Genomic DNA, 19,465 nt, shown 5'->3' with positions numbered 1-19,465 from the left:
CCCCTCACACCGGCACCCCACAGTCACCCACGCCCCCGCACACTGGTCCCGCTCTCGCGAGATCCACCCCTCCCTCACCGGCGCTGCCCCGCGCCGGATCACGTGACAGACGCCCCGCCTCTGACGTCAGCGGTCACATGACCGGCCGGGGCCGTCGCCAGAGCGCCCCGAGCCGCCGCCGCCGCCCCGCGCCTGCCCTCGGTCCGTGCCCGCTCCCGCCGCGCCCCGTCCCTGCACCCCGACATGGCCCGGGGGTTGCTGACGGCGGCCGCCCTGCTCGGTAAGGGGGGTGGCGCGGGCGGCCTGTGCGCTCGGCGGGGTGGCGGGGGCGGGTCGCAGCGGCCTGAGGTGGCCCCGGGGCTGGCGGCGCTGGACGCGGCACCTGTAACTGGAGACCCGCCCGCCCGCTCCCGCCTGCTTCGGCCTTCCCGGGAGCTGACTGAGCCGCCGGGGCTCTGGGGGGCCATCCCGCCCCTCCCCGCGCCGGGCCCTGTGGCGGCCGGGAGCCTCCGAGGGCCGCCCGGGGTACGAGGGCGATGCTGGGCGGGAGGCGGCGGCCGCCGCGCTCGGCGCTGAACCGCGTTAGAGCCCGGGAACGCCGCTCCGAGCACCTGCGTTGGGTGTAGGGACTGCGCTCCGGGAAGAGCCTGGAAACGCGCCTGGAGCACGAGGCATGGAGACGCGGGAGGTACTGATGTCATTGCTAGGAAGCAGCGCTTTTCTGTAGGGCATGTAGTGCTCCGTTGCTTAATGGCTTTCTTCCTGCCCTATCTTGAGTAAAATACGAAACGTGTCTGGAATAGAGAGATTTCAGTGCCTTGATGAGAAGGTTTGTTAGGTCAGCAAGGCTGTTATACGAGGAAGTGTGTCTTGCTTGTTTACCGATAACTACCTTGCTTTTGGTTTCTCGTCTTGAAAGCCACATCACACAACGCTATCAGGTTTCTGAGCTGTGGCTTTGGCAGCAAAGGAAACTTGTTCTGCAGCTGGCCAGAATATTTCTCAAATAGAGTAGCAGTTGAGAATGCTTATCTGCCATCATTTTTGAGCTGGGACGGTCTTGGCGACTCCTGTAACGTCTCTTTGGTAGTAAATATGGTTATCGCCATTGACCGTGCTTCAGTTTCACTGAGCCCAGACGATGCCGCTCGCAAAGGGCACTGAGCAGTTCAAATATCCAGCCCTCGTGAGCCAGTGCAGCAAGCACAGTGATTTACAGTGCTCCTGCTTTTTAGGGCTGCCAGCTGAAGCGTCGTTGAACTGGTGTCGTAGTGGGAATTACTGGAATAGATTGTTTGATATACTTATGGCTTAAATGAAGAATTGCTTTATAGTTTGCTTTCAAATCCGCTTTTGTGATTTTTATGTGGTACCGCAGTTAATACTTTTAGCCATTATAGTAGTCTTCCTCTGCTTAGCTGGCAGTTACAAACATAATTCGGTGCACTGTCACTTTCTGGCACGTGAGATGTGTTAGGTTTCTGCAACTGAGGCAACAGAATAGTTTATTTTACCACAGATTTATTTTGTTTTTATTTATTTTTATTTACTTTTTCTTTAATTTACTGGTAGTCATGACTTTGTGCCAGTGTCTAGTAGCTTAGTAGCTGGGTGTTTCTGCATAGCTTTATATGACAATCTTGGGGGAAGATCTTGTGGTGCAAATAGAGACCCCTTTCTTGCTAGAGTGTGTGGTTTGGTTGTAGGTGAGGGGAGAAGAATAAGAGATAAAAATAATAAATGAGCTGAAGTCTTCTTATATTTTAGCTCATTTGCAGCCTTTTAATCATTCGAGTTAACACTAGTTAGGATAAGGTCATGATCACAGGAGACTGAAAGATTAGTATGGGTGGGGCAGATGTGAAAGCTTGTTTGGTGATGCCTTGACTTCAGGACAGCAGAATTTTTTTTCCCACCTGAATAGCTCACCATACCTCGCTTAGTGTTTCACTTTTCTATTTAGATTGAGCAGCAAGCACTAAGCAGAACGTTTCATGTGCCAGCTTTGAGCATTTTGTAATTAATTTCCTCACCACCATCAAATATACATATGGAATTAAGAAAACATTGAGGTAGCATATGGTACATGTGGGGAAAGGAGGCTATGGGAAATGGAAGTACCTCTCCTAAACTTAGCTGCTGCTTTTTGGAATACTGAGTAAGATGGTGCTTGCCTGTTGTTGAGCATGATGAGTCAGTTGGGTTGTGTGCCAAGCCCAACCGAGCTGCTCGTGCTCTCTGAGATCTAGAGCACCCGTACATTTTTTTATTACTGAAACACAAAGAGAAAACATTCCTGAAAATTTAAGGTTAGAATCAGACATGTGTAAGTGAATAAGTAATGAAGTGTTTGAGAATTGCAGAAGGGAAAATTAGTTTTTCAGAATAGTGTGGTGCCATTTCAGAGTCACGGACGTATAATCCACGTGTTTCTATTGTGCAACTCTAGTCCAAAGAGGAATTTAAAACCTTGCTACCCATGTAGAGATAGTTGAGAAACTTGATAATGAATCAGTGAGAAATCTGGTGCAGAATTGTTTTTTTCAGGTTTGGCATTATTGGGTGTTTGCAACTGAGACCGGTATAACTTGGTTTTCACAAAATCTAACTGCTTTAATGTTGAGCAACTTTGGAAATATTCTTTTACCAAGTGCTGCCCTTGACATAGTGTTTGCTTGATAGCTGCTTCAAGTGTGTTGACACAGTCTCTAAGGATCTGAATTAGTGTGCCAGTCATCATGTGATAGGTTACTTGGCTTTGACTTCAGCAGCTTTTCTGACTTGTGAAGTAACTTCTTACTTGCTGAGAACTCTGCAGATTCTCTGACATGCCACTTTTGAGTTATGTTTCCAAGGATTCTGTTCAGGCTGACCAAGGAGTTAATTTTTTTGTGTAACCTGCTTCTAGATTCTTCTGTAGCGATTAGGATGTTTTCTAATCAGTAGCAGATGACGAGGTGAGGAATTGCCTGTAAGTACTGAGGAACCTGACTCAAAGATTGATACTCTGTTGCAACATTAACTGCTGTTATCTCTGATAAGCCTTTGTAGGTCTCAAAGATAAAAGTTTATTTCTAGCAAAAGGCAAACCTTGCTTTTGCTTGTTTCAGCTTCAACAGTTTGTCTTTGCTCTCAAGTCAGCCGTGATTATTTGGAAATTCTTTGAGAAAGCTTGGGGCTGAAATGGATTTCTTGGTATGTGTTCTCTTAAGCTTGGCAGAAGACACTTCTGGGCATATGAGTGGTGGGAATTACAACAGCCATTTGAACACTCCCTTGCATTATCTTGATTCTATATTGCATACTTTTAAATGTACCTTATGTTTTGGTAAATCAGGATTCCACAGTTTTTGGGCATCTGACTTCAAGATGGACTGGTGTCCCTTTCAGTCTTAGTATAACAGTTTCTTAACCTTCTCTGTCCCTTGACAGCACCACTGACTGTCAGTACTACTTTTTCTGCTGTTAATTCCAAATGTGAGAGTTTTAGGTGCACCCTGGCATTAAGAGTACAGAGTTTAAATGTGCTTTGTCTCTGTGCAGTGGGTACTTGTTCCCTCTCCAGTGTTCAGCCTTGAGCACAGCAGTTCATAGTTAATACGTTTGGTTTTCTTGTATTAAACTTCTGATGATATCTATTTTCTTAACAAGAATTCACTCTGATATGGGAACACCTGTGTTCTTACTTTCCTTGACAGGATTAAGATCTGCTTTGTAGGACTAGGAGAGTGGTTTTACTCAGGCAGTTTGTTTATTTCCAGTATCCTCTCCTCTGGGGAAGCTTTCTCTTTAAATTGTCACACAGTGCTCCTTTCTTCAAAACATTGTTTGGGGCTCGCAGCTGCCCTGAAGAATGTGTGTTAGTTGTGTGGTGTGATACAGCAGCACTAACCAGAGCCAGTGCAAAATGGACTTGTGTGAATGCTGAAAAGGGTCTGGCCAGGGGAGTTCAGCTCTCTCAGTGCAGTCATGCAATCACTTGCTGTAGAGCTATCCCAAGACTTCCTTCCTTTAGATAGGAAGCTATAAAGAAGTTTCATGTGACTAAATTTGATGCAGTTGCGCAATTCTGTGGTCAAATGGCAAGTGTATGGCTGTTAGGTAGTCTTTCTTTTCTATTGCTTTTGTACTTGTATAATTTGGTTTATAAAGACAGGAGTTACTAATCTTCAAACTGAAATTGAAAAACAAAATGTTTACTGCCTTAATTGAAGTAAACAATATCAAAACCATAATCTGAGATTACATGAATTTGTCTCTTGGTTGGCAAGGATGCATATTCTGGGCTGAATCAGGAACTTGATGTAATCAAGTGCTGCACCTCCTCAAGGGCAGCAGGTTCTCTTATCCTTGAATTAAGCTCTGCTCTCCCTTTCCCCACCACTGTGTGGGTATTCAAGTGAGTCCAGCCTTGTCTTTTCCTGCCTGCTTTCCAGGTAGCCAGCATTCAGTATCACCAATGTGTCCATTGGTGAAAGGCCAGTATAACTCATAATTTTATAGAGACCATCTTGCTTCTTGCAAAGTGTTTTGTACATCAAGCCTGTCACGGGATTTTCCTACTTTCAGTTGTTCCTGTCTTTTTCTTCCTGTATTACCCTGAGGTGGCATAGGTGCTCAGTCCTAAGGAAGTGATCTTGACTTGGTCTTCTGATAAATGACTTGGACCTGGTGTCCCTATGGGAGTGGTGCATGCATTGGAAGACAGAGCATTGTAGGAGAGTGTAACTCCTTGGGGGTTTTTCCATTCAGTTCTCTGGCATAGATTTAGGAGTTAAAAGTGGTGACTAAAGTTACCACTGTTCACAAAATGGCACTGAGATGACAGGATCATTCTGAACCATCAGAATGAGTAAACTACTGGGCAGTTTACTCGTCAGAATGAGTAAACTACTGGGCAGTTTGGTTAACATGTACAATAGAAAATAAACCTTCTTTAGATAATAACCAGCATTTCTTATCTCCTTGGGTTAATGCCCCACAGATAGCAGTGCTCACTGTGTTTGTCATCAGAACACATGGGCAAAGGTGCAAGGCAACACATGAGTGCTGCAGTCAGGTACAGAATGATTAAGTAGGGCTGGCATCCCTTACCCCAGGGTGCTGCTGCACAGTATTTCCAGGGTGGGCTGGAGCTGAGGAGAGTCTGTGGGTGTTACCAGGCTGAAGGATACTCTGAGCCCCATCACAGCACATCCCAGGAGCTGGCAGCTGCGCTGTGCTGTGGCCATGATTTTCCTCCTGAACACTGCAGTCCCATCCACTGGATATCTGTATGCCTTAAAGTACTGATGATATGGGATGTGTGCCCAGGTGGATTTGGATGGCTTGCTGCCCTTTATTCCAATGCTAAAGAAGTTTTTACTTATGCAGGAAACACGACTATAGTAATAAACCCCAGATTATACAGCAGTAGCTTTAGTTTTTCCTTATAGTCAGTGTTTCATGTTTCTAATAAAAATTGGAGGCAAAGTAAATCATTAACTGTAGTAACTGAGGTCCTCTTTGCAAGCAGATGGTGTACACAATTACCGTTAAATATGCTTGGTTTTCTAGCACACAACAACCATTCATCTCTCTCCCTTAGTAGGTTTCCATTATATGGGAGAGTAAATCAGGAGTAGCTGTGTTTGACTAACTGGATTTCAGTTATAAAAAAAGCTGAAACCCAAAAGCATGTGCTAGATTGTTTTGTTAGCTTTGTAGTTTTCAGCTTAAAACAAACAGCTTTATGAGGTGGCTTTCTTTAAGACAAATTGTTAGACAATCAAGGAAGTATTTGTTTTGTTTGACTTAGTTATTTTATCTCAGACTGTTAATATACTTTGGGTTTTTTTGAGGTAGGTACGTTAGATAAAGAAGGATGCTGGATTTAATTCAAGCAAGAACTCTAGTGGTTGCTTTAACAGTTACCTTAAGTGTTTTCTTGCATGAGAGTGTAATTGCAGAAGTGAGGTATAAAGGAAGAGATTGTCTTATGATTTTCAATTGAAAATATGCAGCTGGAATAAATAGTATAAGCAGTCTTTTTTGGAACTTGCTGGAATACAAAGGAAGCATCTGAACCAACTGAAATTTCTTTGATGTTAGTACATTTTTGATGATTCCTTTACTAGATATTCATAATGTAGTGCTTCCAGCCAAATGAATAATGAACCCAACAAAACTTACTTTTTGCTATTGAAAGGTCGTGGACTGCTTCATTTAAATCTGAAGTACTGCACTTGCTGTGCCACAGATCGTTGTTATAGAGGGCTCTGCAGTTTATTAAGAGGAACGTTTAAAGCCTAAAGTTAAGAATCTGAAGGTTGTATCACTTTTTGTGTTTAACTGCAAAGAATGATATTGTTATGAGATGTACAAACAATATTCTCAACTTGTAGATATGCCCTGATAGAATTAAGCAATACATTATGTAACTTTAGTAGAAATATTCCCAGGATAGATTGATTCAACATCAGTTTGCTTTTCTTTAGTCTTGACATTTTGACTGTAGGCTTGTAGTGTTTGTAGGCTGGTGGTGATTCATGCATTAATCACTACTCGACACTGCCTTCACAAAACTCAACAGCTGCTTTCCTGCGAGCTGCTTCTGTGCCTTAAACTGTCTGGAGCAGAGAGTAGGCGGGACCTTCTTTCCTTCAGTGTCTTGATTTGTTCTTCAGTGGTTTTTTTTCTAATTTTTCTTTGCTCCTATGTCCCATACATTTCACTTGGTTTCATGTGCATTCCTTCAGGACCTTGGGAGCAGATCATGTTGCAGCTCAGCTCTGTCTGATCACCATCCCTGTGAGTGTTGCCTTGCTTGCAGTGAAACAGCCCTCACCACTCCATCAAGGACACTCAGTGTCTCGTGCTGGATGCGTCTGTCTCATCACTGAAACTGCAAATCCAGCAGCTGCTGAATAGTTCTTAAGAAGGACTGGGGTTTTATAGCATTTGTTCCACACTAATGAAATCAGGGTTCATATAATGATATGACTTTTTACCTTACAAAAATCTAGTAGTTAGGGGGTTGTTACTATTTAATGTTTATTCATGCCCCTTATTCTCTATTACTTAAACTTGCTGAGGGTGATTTATCAGGACTTCATTGTTCGGAATTATTCAGAATTTGCCTTCCATTTGATGCTTTCTGGTGTCTCTGCATTGTCTGTTTTTCTCTGAATCATTTGTATTGGACAGGTCTGTCATGTTTTCATTTAGGCCAGCAACATTTTTCTCAATTGTTTTTCAGTCTTTTCTTTCCCGTGCATTTTTTTAAGAATTGTTTTTCTTTCATTCTTTTACTCAGTTACTTCATTATTTTTAGCTCTAAAATTGTCAAGATTTTAATAGCTATCAAACAAGGGAGTCTGCATGCATACTGGAGGTATTCATTCTAGCACATTTTTCAGTCATAGTGTTAGTTCAAGGAGCAATAGATTTTTTTTCCCTGCCTCTACTCTTTTCTGCACTGTGCTAGAAATATTCAGGAAAGTGTAAGCATCTTCCTTGGGAGAAAACTGGTGCTTGCATGAAATGTAAACAAGTTCCAGATGTAAATGCAGATTTAAACTTCCATGTGGATGAACATATTTCTGGTACTGCTCTGAATTGCAGTAAATAACATTTATTTGGGAATATGTGGTCCTTAATGAACATTTTATGCTGGACATAAAGGCAAAGGTAGGACAGTTTTCATTTGAAATAAGTTTTCTACACTATCTGTTCTTAAGCATTTTCCTTCTTCTGTGTGTTTCTGATTTCAAGTCTAGACTGTCCAAAAGCTGGGTAAAGTTGAATGAATTCCAGTTTCAGCTTTGCCCTCCTTGGTGCTGGGAGAAGATGTGATGTTGCTAAGAGGAAGGCGACAAGGGAAAATGCTTGCTGGGTGCCAGAGAAATAGTTTCCGATGTGTTCCTTCAACTGATGAGTCTTCTGCTGCAGTCCAGCTGACAAAAGTCCAATTTTTCCTAATAATTGTCTTTGTACAATTGTACACACCATAGTTTTGCAGTGAAAAGTTTTAAGATTTGTTTTTTGAGAACTTCTCAGGGAGAGAAGCTAGCTAATGGATAATCCCTCATCTGGATCTCTTTGCTATTATCAGCAGTTGAATGGATTAGCATGTTTGGCTCCTTAAAGATTATTTGCTTGTGATAATGGCTTATGTCTTGCAGCTGTTTTTTATCAGGTTTTCTGCAAGACTGAAGTTGTTGCAAATGCAAACTGATAAGGTGCTAGCATGAAAATGGTGCAGGCTTTTTGCAGTGAGGTTCACTTGCAGGAGGGTGGTGGTGGTGACGACAAATTGAGAATCTGAAAAATAAACGATTCTAAAATAAAGAACTAGTCAGGTGCAGGAGCACTGTCAGGTATCTCTTGCCAATATAAATTAAGTAGGAGATAACCAGCTTTCCAGCTGTTTCCAGCCTGCCAGAGTGCGTCCCCTGTGTGAAGCTTTGTTGGCAGTGGGCACCGGTCACACTGTGCCAATCCATGCTGCCATCAGAAAGGATGACTGCGTGCTCCCCTTGCTGCGTGTTCTTGCCTGGTTAAGTCAGTACTTTGGGCAGTTGTACTCAGTGTGCTCTGAGCGTAGAGCCTGGAATGGAACAAGGGGCAGAAAGGCTTTTCTCTGGTTTTCTCAGCAGCTCAGTCTGAGTTTAGCTTAAACCAGTCAGGAAAACATAACCTTAATGTATGTCAAGCTCTTGGCCTCCTCCTCTAAAGTGTGGAGAGCGTGAGGATGGTAAAGAGAAGTTCTCCTGGCAATGGTAGCATGTTCTATCATGCTATTTTTGGCAGTGCCTTCAAAACATCTGCAGTCAATCCAGGCTTTCTAAATGCTGCATTCAGTGCATGTACAGCTGAGTGTCCTGGTACAGCAGGAGTGAAGGCTGCATGGTGTGCTGTGGGGGGAAGGCAGAGTGCTGGAGGCATGCAGGATCAAATAAGCTAAGCTAGGTCTGGCTGAAGATGGTAAAATGGTTGCTGTGTGCAGAGGACACAGAAGCTGCCTTGAACACTATGACTGGTGTTTACTGCATTTCTTTCTTATCTCTTAGGAACCAGAATGTCAACAGTTTTGGTTTGGGTGGCTTTGCAGTTTCATAAATGAGGTGTTTAATTTGTCCTCTGTTTGTTAGTGATGTTGAAGCTAACCTAGAGACTGTTAATAACCAAGTTTCCAAACTCAACTCATGCTAAAGTTTTACTCCCAAAATGTACAGTTGTACATATTTGTCTCTTTGGGATTGAAAATGCAAATTTATGTGACGCCAAGTTAACCGCTTTTTATTTTTTATCAGGCTTTTTACAGGCTTCCTCTTCATTTGAAGTGAAAGATTCAAGTGGTAAGGTCTGCATAATTGCTGATTTGACAGTAGCCTTCTCAGTGGAATACAAAACCAATGTGCAGAAAGAGGTAAGGGCAGTGATATGTGGTATCTTTGCAAGTGTGCAGTATTTAAACTTTCTCTGAGTATTTATGCATGAAGAACTGCTTCCGTGAAAATTTTTCCTCTTCCAGTCATGTTGCATCAGCTTTTCTTTATTACCAATGCTTCTTCTCATAAAAGGCTGAGGCTGCCTGAAACAATCACAAACAAAACACGTGCAATTACTTTTGTGACTGAAATTCCCCACCTGTCCTGTTGATAACTAAAGCGGCTTTCACTGGAACTGTAAAGGCAAAAACACTATGAGTTCTCTTTTGGTAACTTGGTTGCACTCACATGGACTAAATCTGAACTGAAACATAGCTTTTAAACTTTTTAAACTCTGGAAATCTGTAACCTTCTTACTTAGAAAATCTCTACATTTCAGTGTATCTACAGACTAGTGCAATGCTTACAAATTGTTCTGTATTAACAGCAAAAGCTTGTTAGTGGAAAATTAAGAATTTGCCTTAACAAATAAGTTTTGGGGGTTTTTGTATCTTCACTACTGAATAGGAATTGGGGATTATTTATAGTCTTATTGCAGTTTTGTGTTGTTGATTTTTTTCCCTAGGCATCGGGTGTAATACAAGGTTAAAAAAACCTACTACTTTACCAGTGGTGCACTTGCTATGTGTGATTCGAACTGAGCCTTATATTGTATAATCCATGTTTTCAGTGGTGCTGATGGTCTGAAATCCTGCTGATACTGGTATACCTATTTGGTATATGTGTTCAGAACTGACTTCTTTCATAACATACTTTTGACTGTTTTGTATTGTAAGCAGTAAGCTCAGAACTTCACAGTCAATGTTCTATTGGTCTTCAAATATCACATTGCTTCACAATGTGTAATAAACTCAAAAGTATTACAGCCAAGCTATGTAGGATGTTCCATTCACTTTTGTTCTCGCTCAGTTGTACTACAAGAAGCAAAGCTTAAATTCTCCCATTTTTCACGTGTCCAAAGTTTGCCAGATTTGATTCTTGTAGTACAGAAGTACCTGCAAATTCGTATTGCTGGTTTAGAAGGAAGAAAAGTCTAAGAGGTGCTGTGAGTATGTACTGTTTAGTCCTCCAATTTCAGAGAGCAGGATTCTCAAACTTGAATGTCAGTAACATGCTGCTTGCTATATACTGGTATATAAGTACACATCTTATACATTAATGTCTGCTGTATGTTTGCAACAGTTTCACAAGATATTTAAAAAGCTGGGAGAAAAAGCTTACGTGTGTTTTATTTTCTACCCCACAGTTTGTACACTTTTTTCTTCCACAAAATGCTTCAGTAGACACTCAGAGCTCATGTGGTAAAGATAACACATCTCATCCAGTTATGGTATTGGATTTTGGAGCAGGACATTCGTTAAGCCTGAATTTCTCAGAATCTGCAGACAAGTACCAAGTTGAAGAGCTAGTTTTTCACTACAATCTGTCAGATGCAACTTTATTCCCAAATTCAACTACAGGTAAAATAAAAACTTGCCGTTGTTATTGTGAAACCCTTCCAGATATAATACTAAGTCCTTTCTTTGAATACTGGTACATACTAATGCAATGTATTTTTTTACAGGAGGCATGAAGACTGTATCACATAAAGGTATCATTCAGGCACATGTGGGCACAAAATACAGATGCATCAACTCCAAGCACATCAATATGAAGAATGTGAACGTTACTTTTAGCAATGTCACTTTGGAAGCCTATCTCACAAATGGCACTTTGAGTGTGAACAGTAAGTATCTTGTAACAGAAAATGTACTTATGAGCTAATATTTCCAATAATAGGTTATTTCTTTTTAAGTCCTGACTAATCATATTTAAGGTGAGTACTGGATCTAAAACTCTGACAACAGCATCTTTTGAAATGAATGGATTTGCCTCAGATTTTCTCTGTAGGTTGTCAGAATCTGTGGCTAGGGGATAGTGCCCTGGGTTCCCATGGGTATTGTACTGGGCTTTTCATGAGTATGGGTGTTAAACACATGTTGCAGTAGGTTGAGTGGGCACATGACCAAAATCCTAGTTTAAGAAGTATCTGATAACTTCCAAGCATTATGGCCTCTACCAAAGTAATTTGAACTAGTTACTCTGTGCTCTGGGGAAAATTAGTGAAATAATGGCAGGCAGTAGAGAATTGGTCTGTAGAGAGCAGAAATGTACATCTTCCTACAGGAGGTTTTATGTCAGCTGCAAAAGTCAGGTTTTTCTCCTTCAGGGACAATCACAATGTCAGATTTTTATCCTGATTGTTTGTATTGAAAAGTAGTGTGGAATTTTACTTCAAATTATTAAAGGCCAATTACCTCATGGTGTATTTTATGTATGTCCTTTGCTTTTGTGGCAGCAGTCTTTAAACACAAAAGAGATGTATAAACTGATCACCCATACTATCTTAAGGAGTGATAAGTCTTTGCCTTACTTTTAGAGTCTTCATTTTCCTTGAGATGTAGAACTTTCCTTCAGCTGTTAATCCCATTTATGCACCTGCTAAGCTGAAACAAATATTAAAAACTAGGGTAGCCAGTGCTAGCATGGAATGGTTACAATGAACAAGTGCTTTCTCCGGGACTATCTCTACCTTGTCCCATTTCTGTGAAAAATACCTTGCCTGATGCATGGTAATAGTGGCATTGACTTCTTTTATGGCTGCTTCACATGACTGGCTCAGATTTGTATGTATCACTCCCTTGATCAAACTTTTCCATTCAGTGAATTAGTTTGCAGTAAAGATGTGTACCTACATTTATGCTTTAAAAAACCCACACCAAACTCTGATTTCCATTACTGCAGTCTTCAGAACTATATATATGTATATTTTTTTTTTTAATTATGGAACTTTGATCTAGTTGTTTTACCAGGTAAGTATGATAAGTGATCATTTATCAGCAGGCTCAAACATAAGACATGATACTGGGAAAAATTGATTTTTAGCTTCTGTAAAACTTCAATAAAATCTCCCTACTGTGTAATACTTTTCTTTTAAGACATTAAGATCTTCTTTTATATAGTCATCTAGTTCAGTTCTTGTAAGCTTGAGCCTTCCCCTGTCCCTTAGGCAGCTAGTTATTGATAAACTTTAGGTCTGTGATTTTTCCTTAATGTTTTTCTTTTCTCTGCAAATCTTTAATGAAAGGATATTCTGCCAGTGATGGGTACAAGGCTCACTGAAGGGAAGAAGGGTCAATATTCAGTGCATCTGCAACTAGTAATTGTGACTTCTGTCAGTGTACTAGAAGTTCGTGGCTGAGGGGATGGTAGTGGTTATCTGCAGCTCTGAAAGGGAGACTTCCATTTCTTCTCTGTTGGTAGTTTTGCCAGCTGCTTTCCTGTAACTGTCAAGAAAATACATAAGGATTTGTCTCATCTTTTGATCTGTCCTGAAGAGCTACTAGAAATTGCGCTAAATCAGTTGAGTGAAAATAATGTATCAAAACTCCAATTAGGCTAACTTCCACTCAATGTGATTTGGTTGTTTCCATCTCTGACAACTTAAAGAAGAGCCTCTATGTGTTGAGGTCTTGCAGATAGAGGGTAATTCTCCACTGAAGTGCCCAGAAGGATGCTTTTTGGTTAGTTAGGAAATGATTGCATTTTGGGATCAGACCAGTATCAGTCTACAAAACACAGGATCACTTCTCCTTCATCTGCCTTCATTCTGCTCTTGGACTTTCCAGCAGTGGAGTAGAAATAGGAAAGCATGCTATGTTGGAGTGGGTGTGACTTCAGATGGTGTGATTAGAGTCCTTCTTTCTGAGCCATAATCAAAAATTAAGCTGCTTAAACTGTTTAAGGCTATTTATTAGGTGTCTTGTATCTGCAAGATATATATGCATTAAATTTTAGAAGTAGGCCCTTTGAGTGAGTGTTGATTGTTGCTGCAGTTGCTGTTGTCCTTAAAAAGTTGCAAGTTGTTATCCCAGGCATGTGGAGATGACCTTGGCTTGGAACGTGGAAGTCTCTACTTTAGTAATGCCTTTGTTATGACCTTTGATTTTGGCTTAGATGTTCAATGCAGGAACCTTCTTGGCTCCCAGATCAAGTTAAGATCTTGCTGCCACGTGTTTCCAAGTAGTCTGGCAAATAAATCAGAGTCACTGTTCCCTGGGAAGCTGCTGCTGGACTGGATGAAAAGAGGTGGTGAACTTGCACACCTTCACAGCCTTGTCAACCCTGTGGAGGGTGGCTCCTCGTGCAGGGCTGAAGGGAGGATGGATGTGAGAGGATACAGCAGAAAACTTGGCATCAGAAGCAGTGTCTTAGAATCCCCCTGTTAAGGACAGAAGAGCCAGAGCTATTATATATTATATATTAAGGCTACTCTGGTTATTGCCAAAATAATGAGAGCGAGGGGAAGGAGAATACATCTCCTGGGAGACCACTTTGAACGGTGAGCAGGAGAACTGTTCCTCTGCTTTTCCCACACGAGCACCCAGGGAGCGACAGGGATCCCAGCCTGGCTGTGAGCAGACAGCAGGAACGCTGCCTCTGTCAGGTGCATGCTGACCTGATGGCAAAGTGAAATGATGGATGTGAATGAAAGTGGATGTGGTCACCATGAGCTTCAGTAAATTCCCAGCAGAGGTGTCATTTTCTCGTGCCATGCTTTAAAAGGGTCTCAGACTTTGCAACAAGACTTTAGGTAATGCTTTACTGTTGTGTTTCTGAGCTTTTATTATCTTTTATTAGGAAAAAAGCTACTTGAAACTGCATTGTCCTTTTCCTCAAGGATTAAAAAGGTAGATCATCCCACAGCTTCGTTTTGTTTGGTAATGACTGTTTTCCTTTCTCTGCAGAGACAGAATGTGCTGAAGATATGGTCACTACTACTACTATGGTGCCTACAACTCCTAAACAGACTACTGGCCATGCTCCAACACCTAGCCCAGCACCAACAGCATCACCCTCAAATCCTGCAGTTGGTAAATACAATGTGACTGGTCCAAATGGAACCTGTGTACTTGCCTACATGGGCTTACAGCTTAATATCACCTATCCAAAAAAAGATGAAAAGGTACATTTTGATTTTTTTCTTCAAAGCCTTCAATTTTCTTCTTTGAGGAAGACTTGGTAAATTATTGTAAGCTAACTTTTTTTCTTTTAGAAGCCCAGGTGTTTGTGCTCATCCATCATTATCTTGTATTTGAATGGCTTAACCTGATCTGGACTAGTGACATTCCTAACACTTGTACTGAAAGTGGTTCTTAAGGATTATTCCATTCACTAAAAGCAGTATTAAACTTGTCTGTTGAATCCAGGAAGTGTATATAGTCATTTAAGAGAAGTAGTAAAAATTACCAAGATATAACTAGGGGAATCCTGTTATCAAAGTTGCAATCAAAACAAGATTTTTAAACTGTTAAATGAAATACAGAAATTTGGCCTGAGGTGTAGAAAGAGTGAATGACTAGTAGAAGGGAAAATTAGTACTGTAAAACTGGACAGGCTTCTGACTTAATTACCCTTCAGCCAGCATTGAAGACATTTGGGTTTGACTTTGATGCTTAAAAGCTACTTAACAGCTGATTTTATTAGTTGAAAAACAGCAACAACAAAACAAACAAACAAACCCCCCCCAAAAAAAACCCAAAAAAACCAAAAAAACAAAAACAAACAAAAAAAAAAAAAAAACAAAAAAAACAAAAAAAAAAAAAAAAAAAACCAAAAAACCACACCAAGTTTTATGTAAGATGCAGCCCTGGCACAAATTCTTTCCTTCCACTGTTGATGCAGAGCCTGGCTTGCCAGTCCCTCCAACAGGAAACAGTGGTTTGCAAAAGGAGCTACTGCATTTATTTATGATGTTGATGACTGAAAGGTAAAATGATGATCACTTATAGCTGGTGTGTGGCTGAACAGTGGCTAGTTGTGACGGAACTGTGTTTTGGCCACCTTAATTTTGTGAAATTCCCCGATTCTGGTGTTCTCCTTCTGGTGGAACAGCTGATTTCTAGTGTAATGACCACTAAGGAGGTGGCAAGTAGGTTTTCTGGTCACATGAGAATCAGCTAAGAGCTACTGGAAGGGTTTCTGTTCAATTGTTTGGCAAGTGGCATTTAACCCACAGCCTTCTGTAGATGCAAGACAGTATAAAATCACGAACCATGGACAAAACTAAGACATTTTGAACTGAAGTGACATGCAAGATGATTGTGCTGACAGGTGGTCCCCTTAATTGCTTCTACCTTATATCAAAGCAGTATTTTATAGCATCTTGCCTTCCATGTGGTGTGGTGGTTCTTGATGTTTTTTCTTATGCTACAAGGACCAAAGCAGTTTGTGTGGAGAAAGCAGTTGGGTTCTTGCTGCAGCCAGTCAGGGCTGCAGAAAGCTTTGTTAGATGTAGCCTTAGTTGTGTGTCAGCCTGGTAACTCAGGTGCAGCCTGCACAGCTGTGCCCTGGTGCCTGGAACATAGGGCAAACACAACACTGTAGGCACGAGACACAAGCCAGCCACACTTCAGCTGAGTGTAAGGTGATGTGCTCAGTCTCTTCAAGTGTCTTAATTGCTCCTCTTCTCTCACAGATGGGTTTGGATTTGCTGAATTTCGTACCACATAATACAACTTCTTCTGGGAAATGTGACAATACATCTGCCTTGTTGAACCTGACTTTTGACAAAACCAGGGTTATCTTCCAGTTTGCCTTGGTAAGAAGCTCTGCACCAAGTGTGTAGGATCTGCAGCACTTTCCATGTGGGAAAACTAACTGGGGCAAGGGCAAGAGGAAAAAAGACAGCTACAAAGAGAGTAACTAGTTCCCTTGGTTTTAATACTAGGATTTAGTGGGTGTTATGCTTGGTTACCACTGTGTGAAAAGAATGTGTTTGTGTATATATGCACACATGTGTACACAGAAAAGTATTTTGTTTGGAGTGGGAGTTTCCTTGAAGATTGTGTTGCTTACTCTTTAAGGCTTCTTGCCGAAACTGGGAGCAGCCTGTGACAAGTGGGCATCTAATCTAATTTTAAGCCTCTAGCTGGATTTAAATCCTCATTAATGTTCTGTGTACAGCCCAAAGGCCAAGTGTGCTTGTCTTCTGGTCTCCTGTGATAGTTGGGAATCCTGTTTCCCACAGCCTTGCCCCAGGTGCTGTATTGGAGCTGCATACCTTTGAGGACTGAATCCACTGTTTGTCAGAGCTTCATGCTCCTTTTTATGCTGATCACGTTGAGCTGTTGCTATTAAATGACTCTACAGCTCTGTGGAGTACTGAGTTCACTGCAAGTAGGCTGCTTAAGCAATGGGTGGGACTGTGCCTGCAGTGTGGAAGTCAAGTCAACAATTTGGGGGTGTCAAGGCCTCCTTTCTCTAGCTTTTTGCCCTCTCACAAAATAATCTTCCTTAAGGTGCATACTTTCTGTAGCTTTTCTCTCCTAAAGTCCAAGCAAACACCTCCTCTGGATGCCAATCCCATTTGTGGTCTACATTTTAAAAACCTTTCTCAAAATGCATGCAGATTGGTACCTGAACATGAAGAGCTTATGTTGTACATCATCATCTTAAATGACAACTACTGATTTGTTGCCTTTTTTTTTTAAGAATGCAAGTGCTGAAAAATTCTTCCTGCAAGGTGTGAGTGTAAGCACGACCCTGCCTCCTGAAGCAAAAAGTAAGGACTTCTAAAAAATCTACTCTCTGTGACTACTTTAAATATTAAAGGTAGCCTGCACTAAATAACGTATGAGAAGTGTTGGGGATGAGTGCATCAAATTGTGGCTTTATGAGCTTATAGCTCCTGCTCTTCAGATTTATATAATAAGAGTTTCTCTTACACAGATCCAAAATTTGAAGCATCAAACAACAGCATGAGCGAGCTGAGAGCTTCAGTAGGGAACTCCTACAAGTGCAGTTCTGAGGAGAATCTGCAGGTCTCGGACCAAGCCCTTGTCAATGTATTTAATGTTCAGGTCCAGATTTTCAAGATTGATGGAGACAAATTTGGACCAGGTAAGAGGTTTGCATTTGGCAGTTCTTGTCAAACCAAGATTTGTGAAGTATACTTCGATATAAATACAACATTCTGTAGTCAAATGTCAGCTTGTGGGTGCTATGCTTAGCCTCTGCATGCCCCACTACAGATGATGTGGGGGCTGATTAAGATGTCCAAGTTGAGGCTGGTGTGAGAAGTATGTAAAAAGCTGTGAAACAACTTGGACTTGTTCCTGATGGTCCAGAGAAAAGTTAAGGAAGGGTGCTACCTTTCCCTCCAAATGGTGTGCAGATAGTTGTGTGAAAGGGACAAACCTGTCCCTTGTGCCTGTAATGAAAGTAAAATGACTGTGGGAAGGGTTGCATGGATATTTATGATGGCTAAATTTGTGTGTAACTAACAGCTCTTGAGGAGGAAACAAGCAGTATAGTCTCCATATTGTGTATACAGCTGGTACTAGAAGGACTTCATCCTGAATGATCATAGTTAGTGGACCTGGCTTCCTTTTCATTGTTGACAAGCTAGCTGAGCCAGTTTTATCGACATGCTGAGAGCAGAATGCTGAAGTTCTGGATGTAGCCATCTGTTGGTGCACTGGTACCTAACGTGGATCTTTTTCTCTCTCTTCAGTGGAAGAATGTCAACTGGATGAAAATAACATGCTGATCCCTATAATAGTTGGTGCAGCCCTTGCTGGTCTTGTTCTAATTGTCTTGATTGCTTACCTGATTGGCAGAAAGAGGAGCCATGCTGGATATCAAACAATTTAATTACTTGCACTAAAATCCAGCATAGAGGAAAAGCAATTGCAAGAGGCTGGGGAAAAAAATCCCCCTACGTTTCCCCTGAACTGGTTGATATTGTAAGGTAACATCTTTTCTTGCAAATTGCTTCTTTAAAGTCTGCTTTATTAAATGTGAAATCATCTTGCAGCATTTAACTATGCACAAAAATAACTTCTGAAGATTCTGGTGTTTAATTTTGCTAACTAGTTTTAATATTTACCCATTTAGAAACAAGCTAAAAGTTTTTAAGGGTGCTTTTTTGGAATTGGCGTAAGATTATGTCAGCTACAGATTCCAGAGAGGGATGTTGCTAACTCTGACTCAATTTCAGAACTCTTAACAAAGGGAAAAGGTTCATTATTTGCACCGCTGCCATTGAGCGATGATGTTAAGTATACTGATGATGCATTTGAAAAAATTTAGTAACAACTGACAAAATTGAAATCCAAAATCTGAACTTCACCTTGTCTCTTAGGTGTGTATTTTTTACTAAGCTTTAAACTCAATGCCTGGCACATGCAGGGTGTGAACGACGCAATACTCAAACCTTACAGGAACTCTTTATGATTGGACAACTCCCCTGTTTGATATTTTTGATGCTATGCCAGCTTGTTAGGAGCTGGTACTTTTTTAAAATGGGTGTTATTTTTATTTACTTTCTTTTGTAAATTTATTTCAGTCTGTTTTGTTGGAAGGTTCAGAGAGATCCTGTTACTGCACATGTGTACAATATAGATCTCAATCTGCTGATTCTATTGCTTTAAACTTGGCTGGGGGGTTGTACACTTTAAGGATCCGTTCTTATGTATGCATTGCCTGTAACAATGCTAATAAAGACACTTTTTTTTCTGTATTTCTTAGTATTGCTGATCACTTTTAAAACCATTTGTTGACCATTTATTGAGGGATGAAGTCATGGTTTGGCTATACTTGGGAAGCTTGAGACAATCTTTTTGTGTGGAGTTAAACAAGTGCTTAAGTTTTTTCTTTGTGGCACAAAGGAAAACCTTTATGTATGTGTGTTGGAATCAGGTTCGTTTTGCACTTTGTGTTTGGAAACAAGGAAAGCTATGCGTTGGTGACCTGAGACCTGGAGGAGTTAACTCTTCAAACTGCCACTTCCTGAGACATGTCGCTATACCAGTCTGCCTGCCTAAGCCTCACTTTCTGACAGTGCTTCTAAGGTTCTTAGTCTAAGGACTGTGTAAATGACATTTCATGTTTGATTTTGAAGTTTTCTACTTTCCACAAAGTAGGAAACTCACATCTGCTGTGGGCCGTGTGCCTTGTTATGTGCTGGAAATGAACCTTGGTGTTCAAAGCTT

General features: G+C 41.2%; 1 protein-coding gene across 2 annotated transcripts; it reads left to right on the top strand.

Annotated features, from left to right (window-relative positions):
• Positions 1-123: 123 nt before the first annotated feature.
• On the top strand, positions 124-18,993 carry LAMP1 (lysosomal associated membrane protein 1). 2 transcript variants are annotated; one of them, XM_041465718.1, is made up of 9 exons: positions 124-280; positions 9,294-9,409; positions 10,678-10,891; positions 10,996-11,157; positions 14,219-14,436; positions 15,949-16,071; positions 16,965-17,034; positions 17,202-17,372; positions 17,986-18,993. In XM_041465718.1, exons 1-9 carry the CDS (start codon positions 244-246, stop codon positions 18,123-18,125), a joined length of 1,251 nt encoding a protein of 416 aa, XP_041321652.1. In that variant the 5' UTR covers positions 124-243; the 3' UTR covers positions 18,126-18,993. The 2 variants fall into 2 exon arrangements, with proteins under 2 accessions (XP_041321652.1, XP_041321654.1); XM_041465720.1 differs by lacking the exon at positions 124-280 and adding an exon at positions 288-688.
• Positions 18,994-19,465: the final 472 nt, after the last annotated feature.

The sequence above is a fragment of the Pyrgilauda ruficollis genome, unplaced genomic scaffold, assembly GCF_017590135.1.
Source record: "Pyrgilauda ruficollis isolate IOZ18807 unplaced genomic scaffold, ASM1759013v1 scaffold190, whole genome shotgun sequence".
Taxonomy (NCBI): domain Eukaryota; kingdom Metazoa; phylum Chordata; class Aves; order Passeriformes; family Passeridae; genus Pyrgilauda; species Pyrgilauda ruficollis.
This window is presented reverse-complemented; position numbering and strand designations above follow the sequence as displayed.

Bases quoted from the DNA above. Each gene is read 5' to 3' on its own strand.
- LAMP1 (XM_041465718.1), top strand. From the start codon at position 244: ATGGCCCGGGGGTTGCTGACGGCGGCCGCCCTGCTCG. The intron at 9,410-10,677 runs GTAAGGGCAGTG...TCTACCCCACAG, and splicing joins AAACCAATGTGCAGAAAGAG to TTTGTACACTTTTTTCTTCC. The intron at 10,892-10,995 runs GTAAAATAAAAA...ATTTTTTTACAG, and splicing joins ATTCCCAAATTCAACTACAG to GAGGCATGAAGACTGTATCA.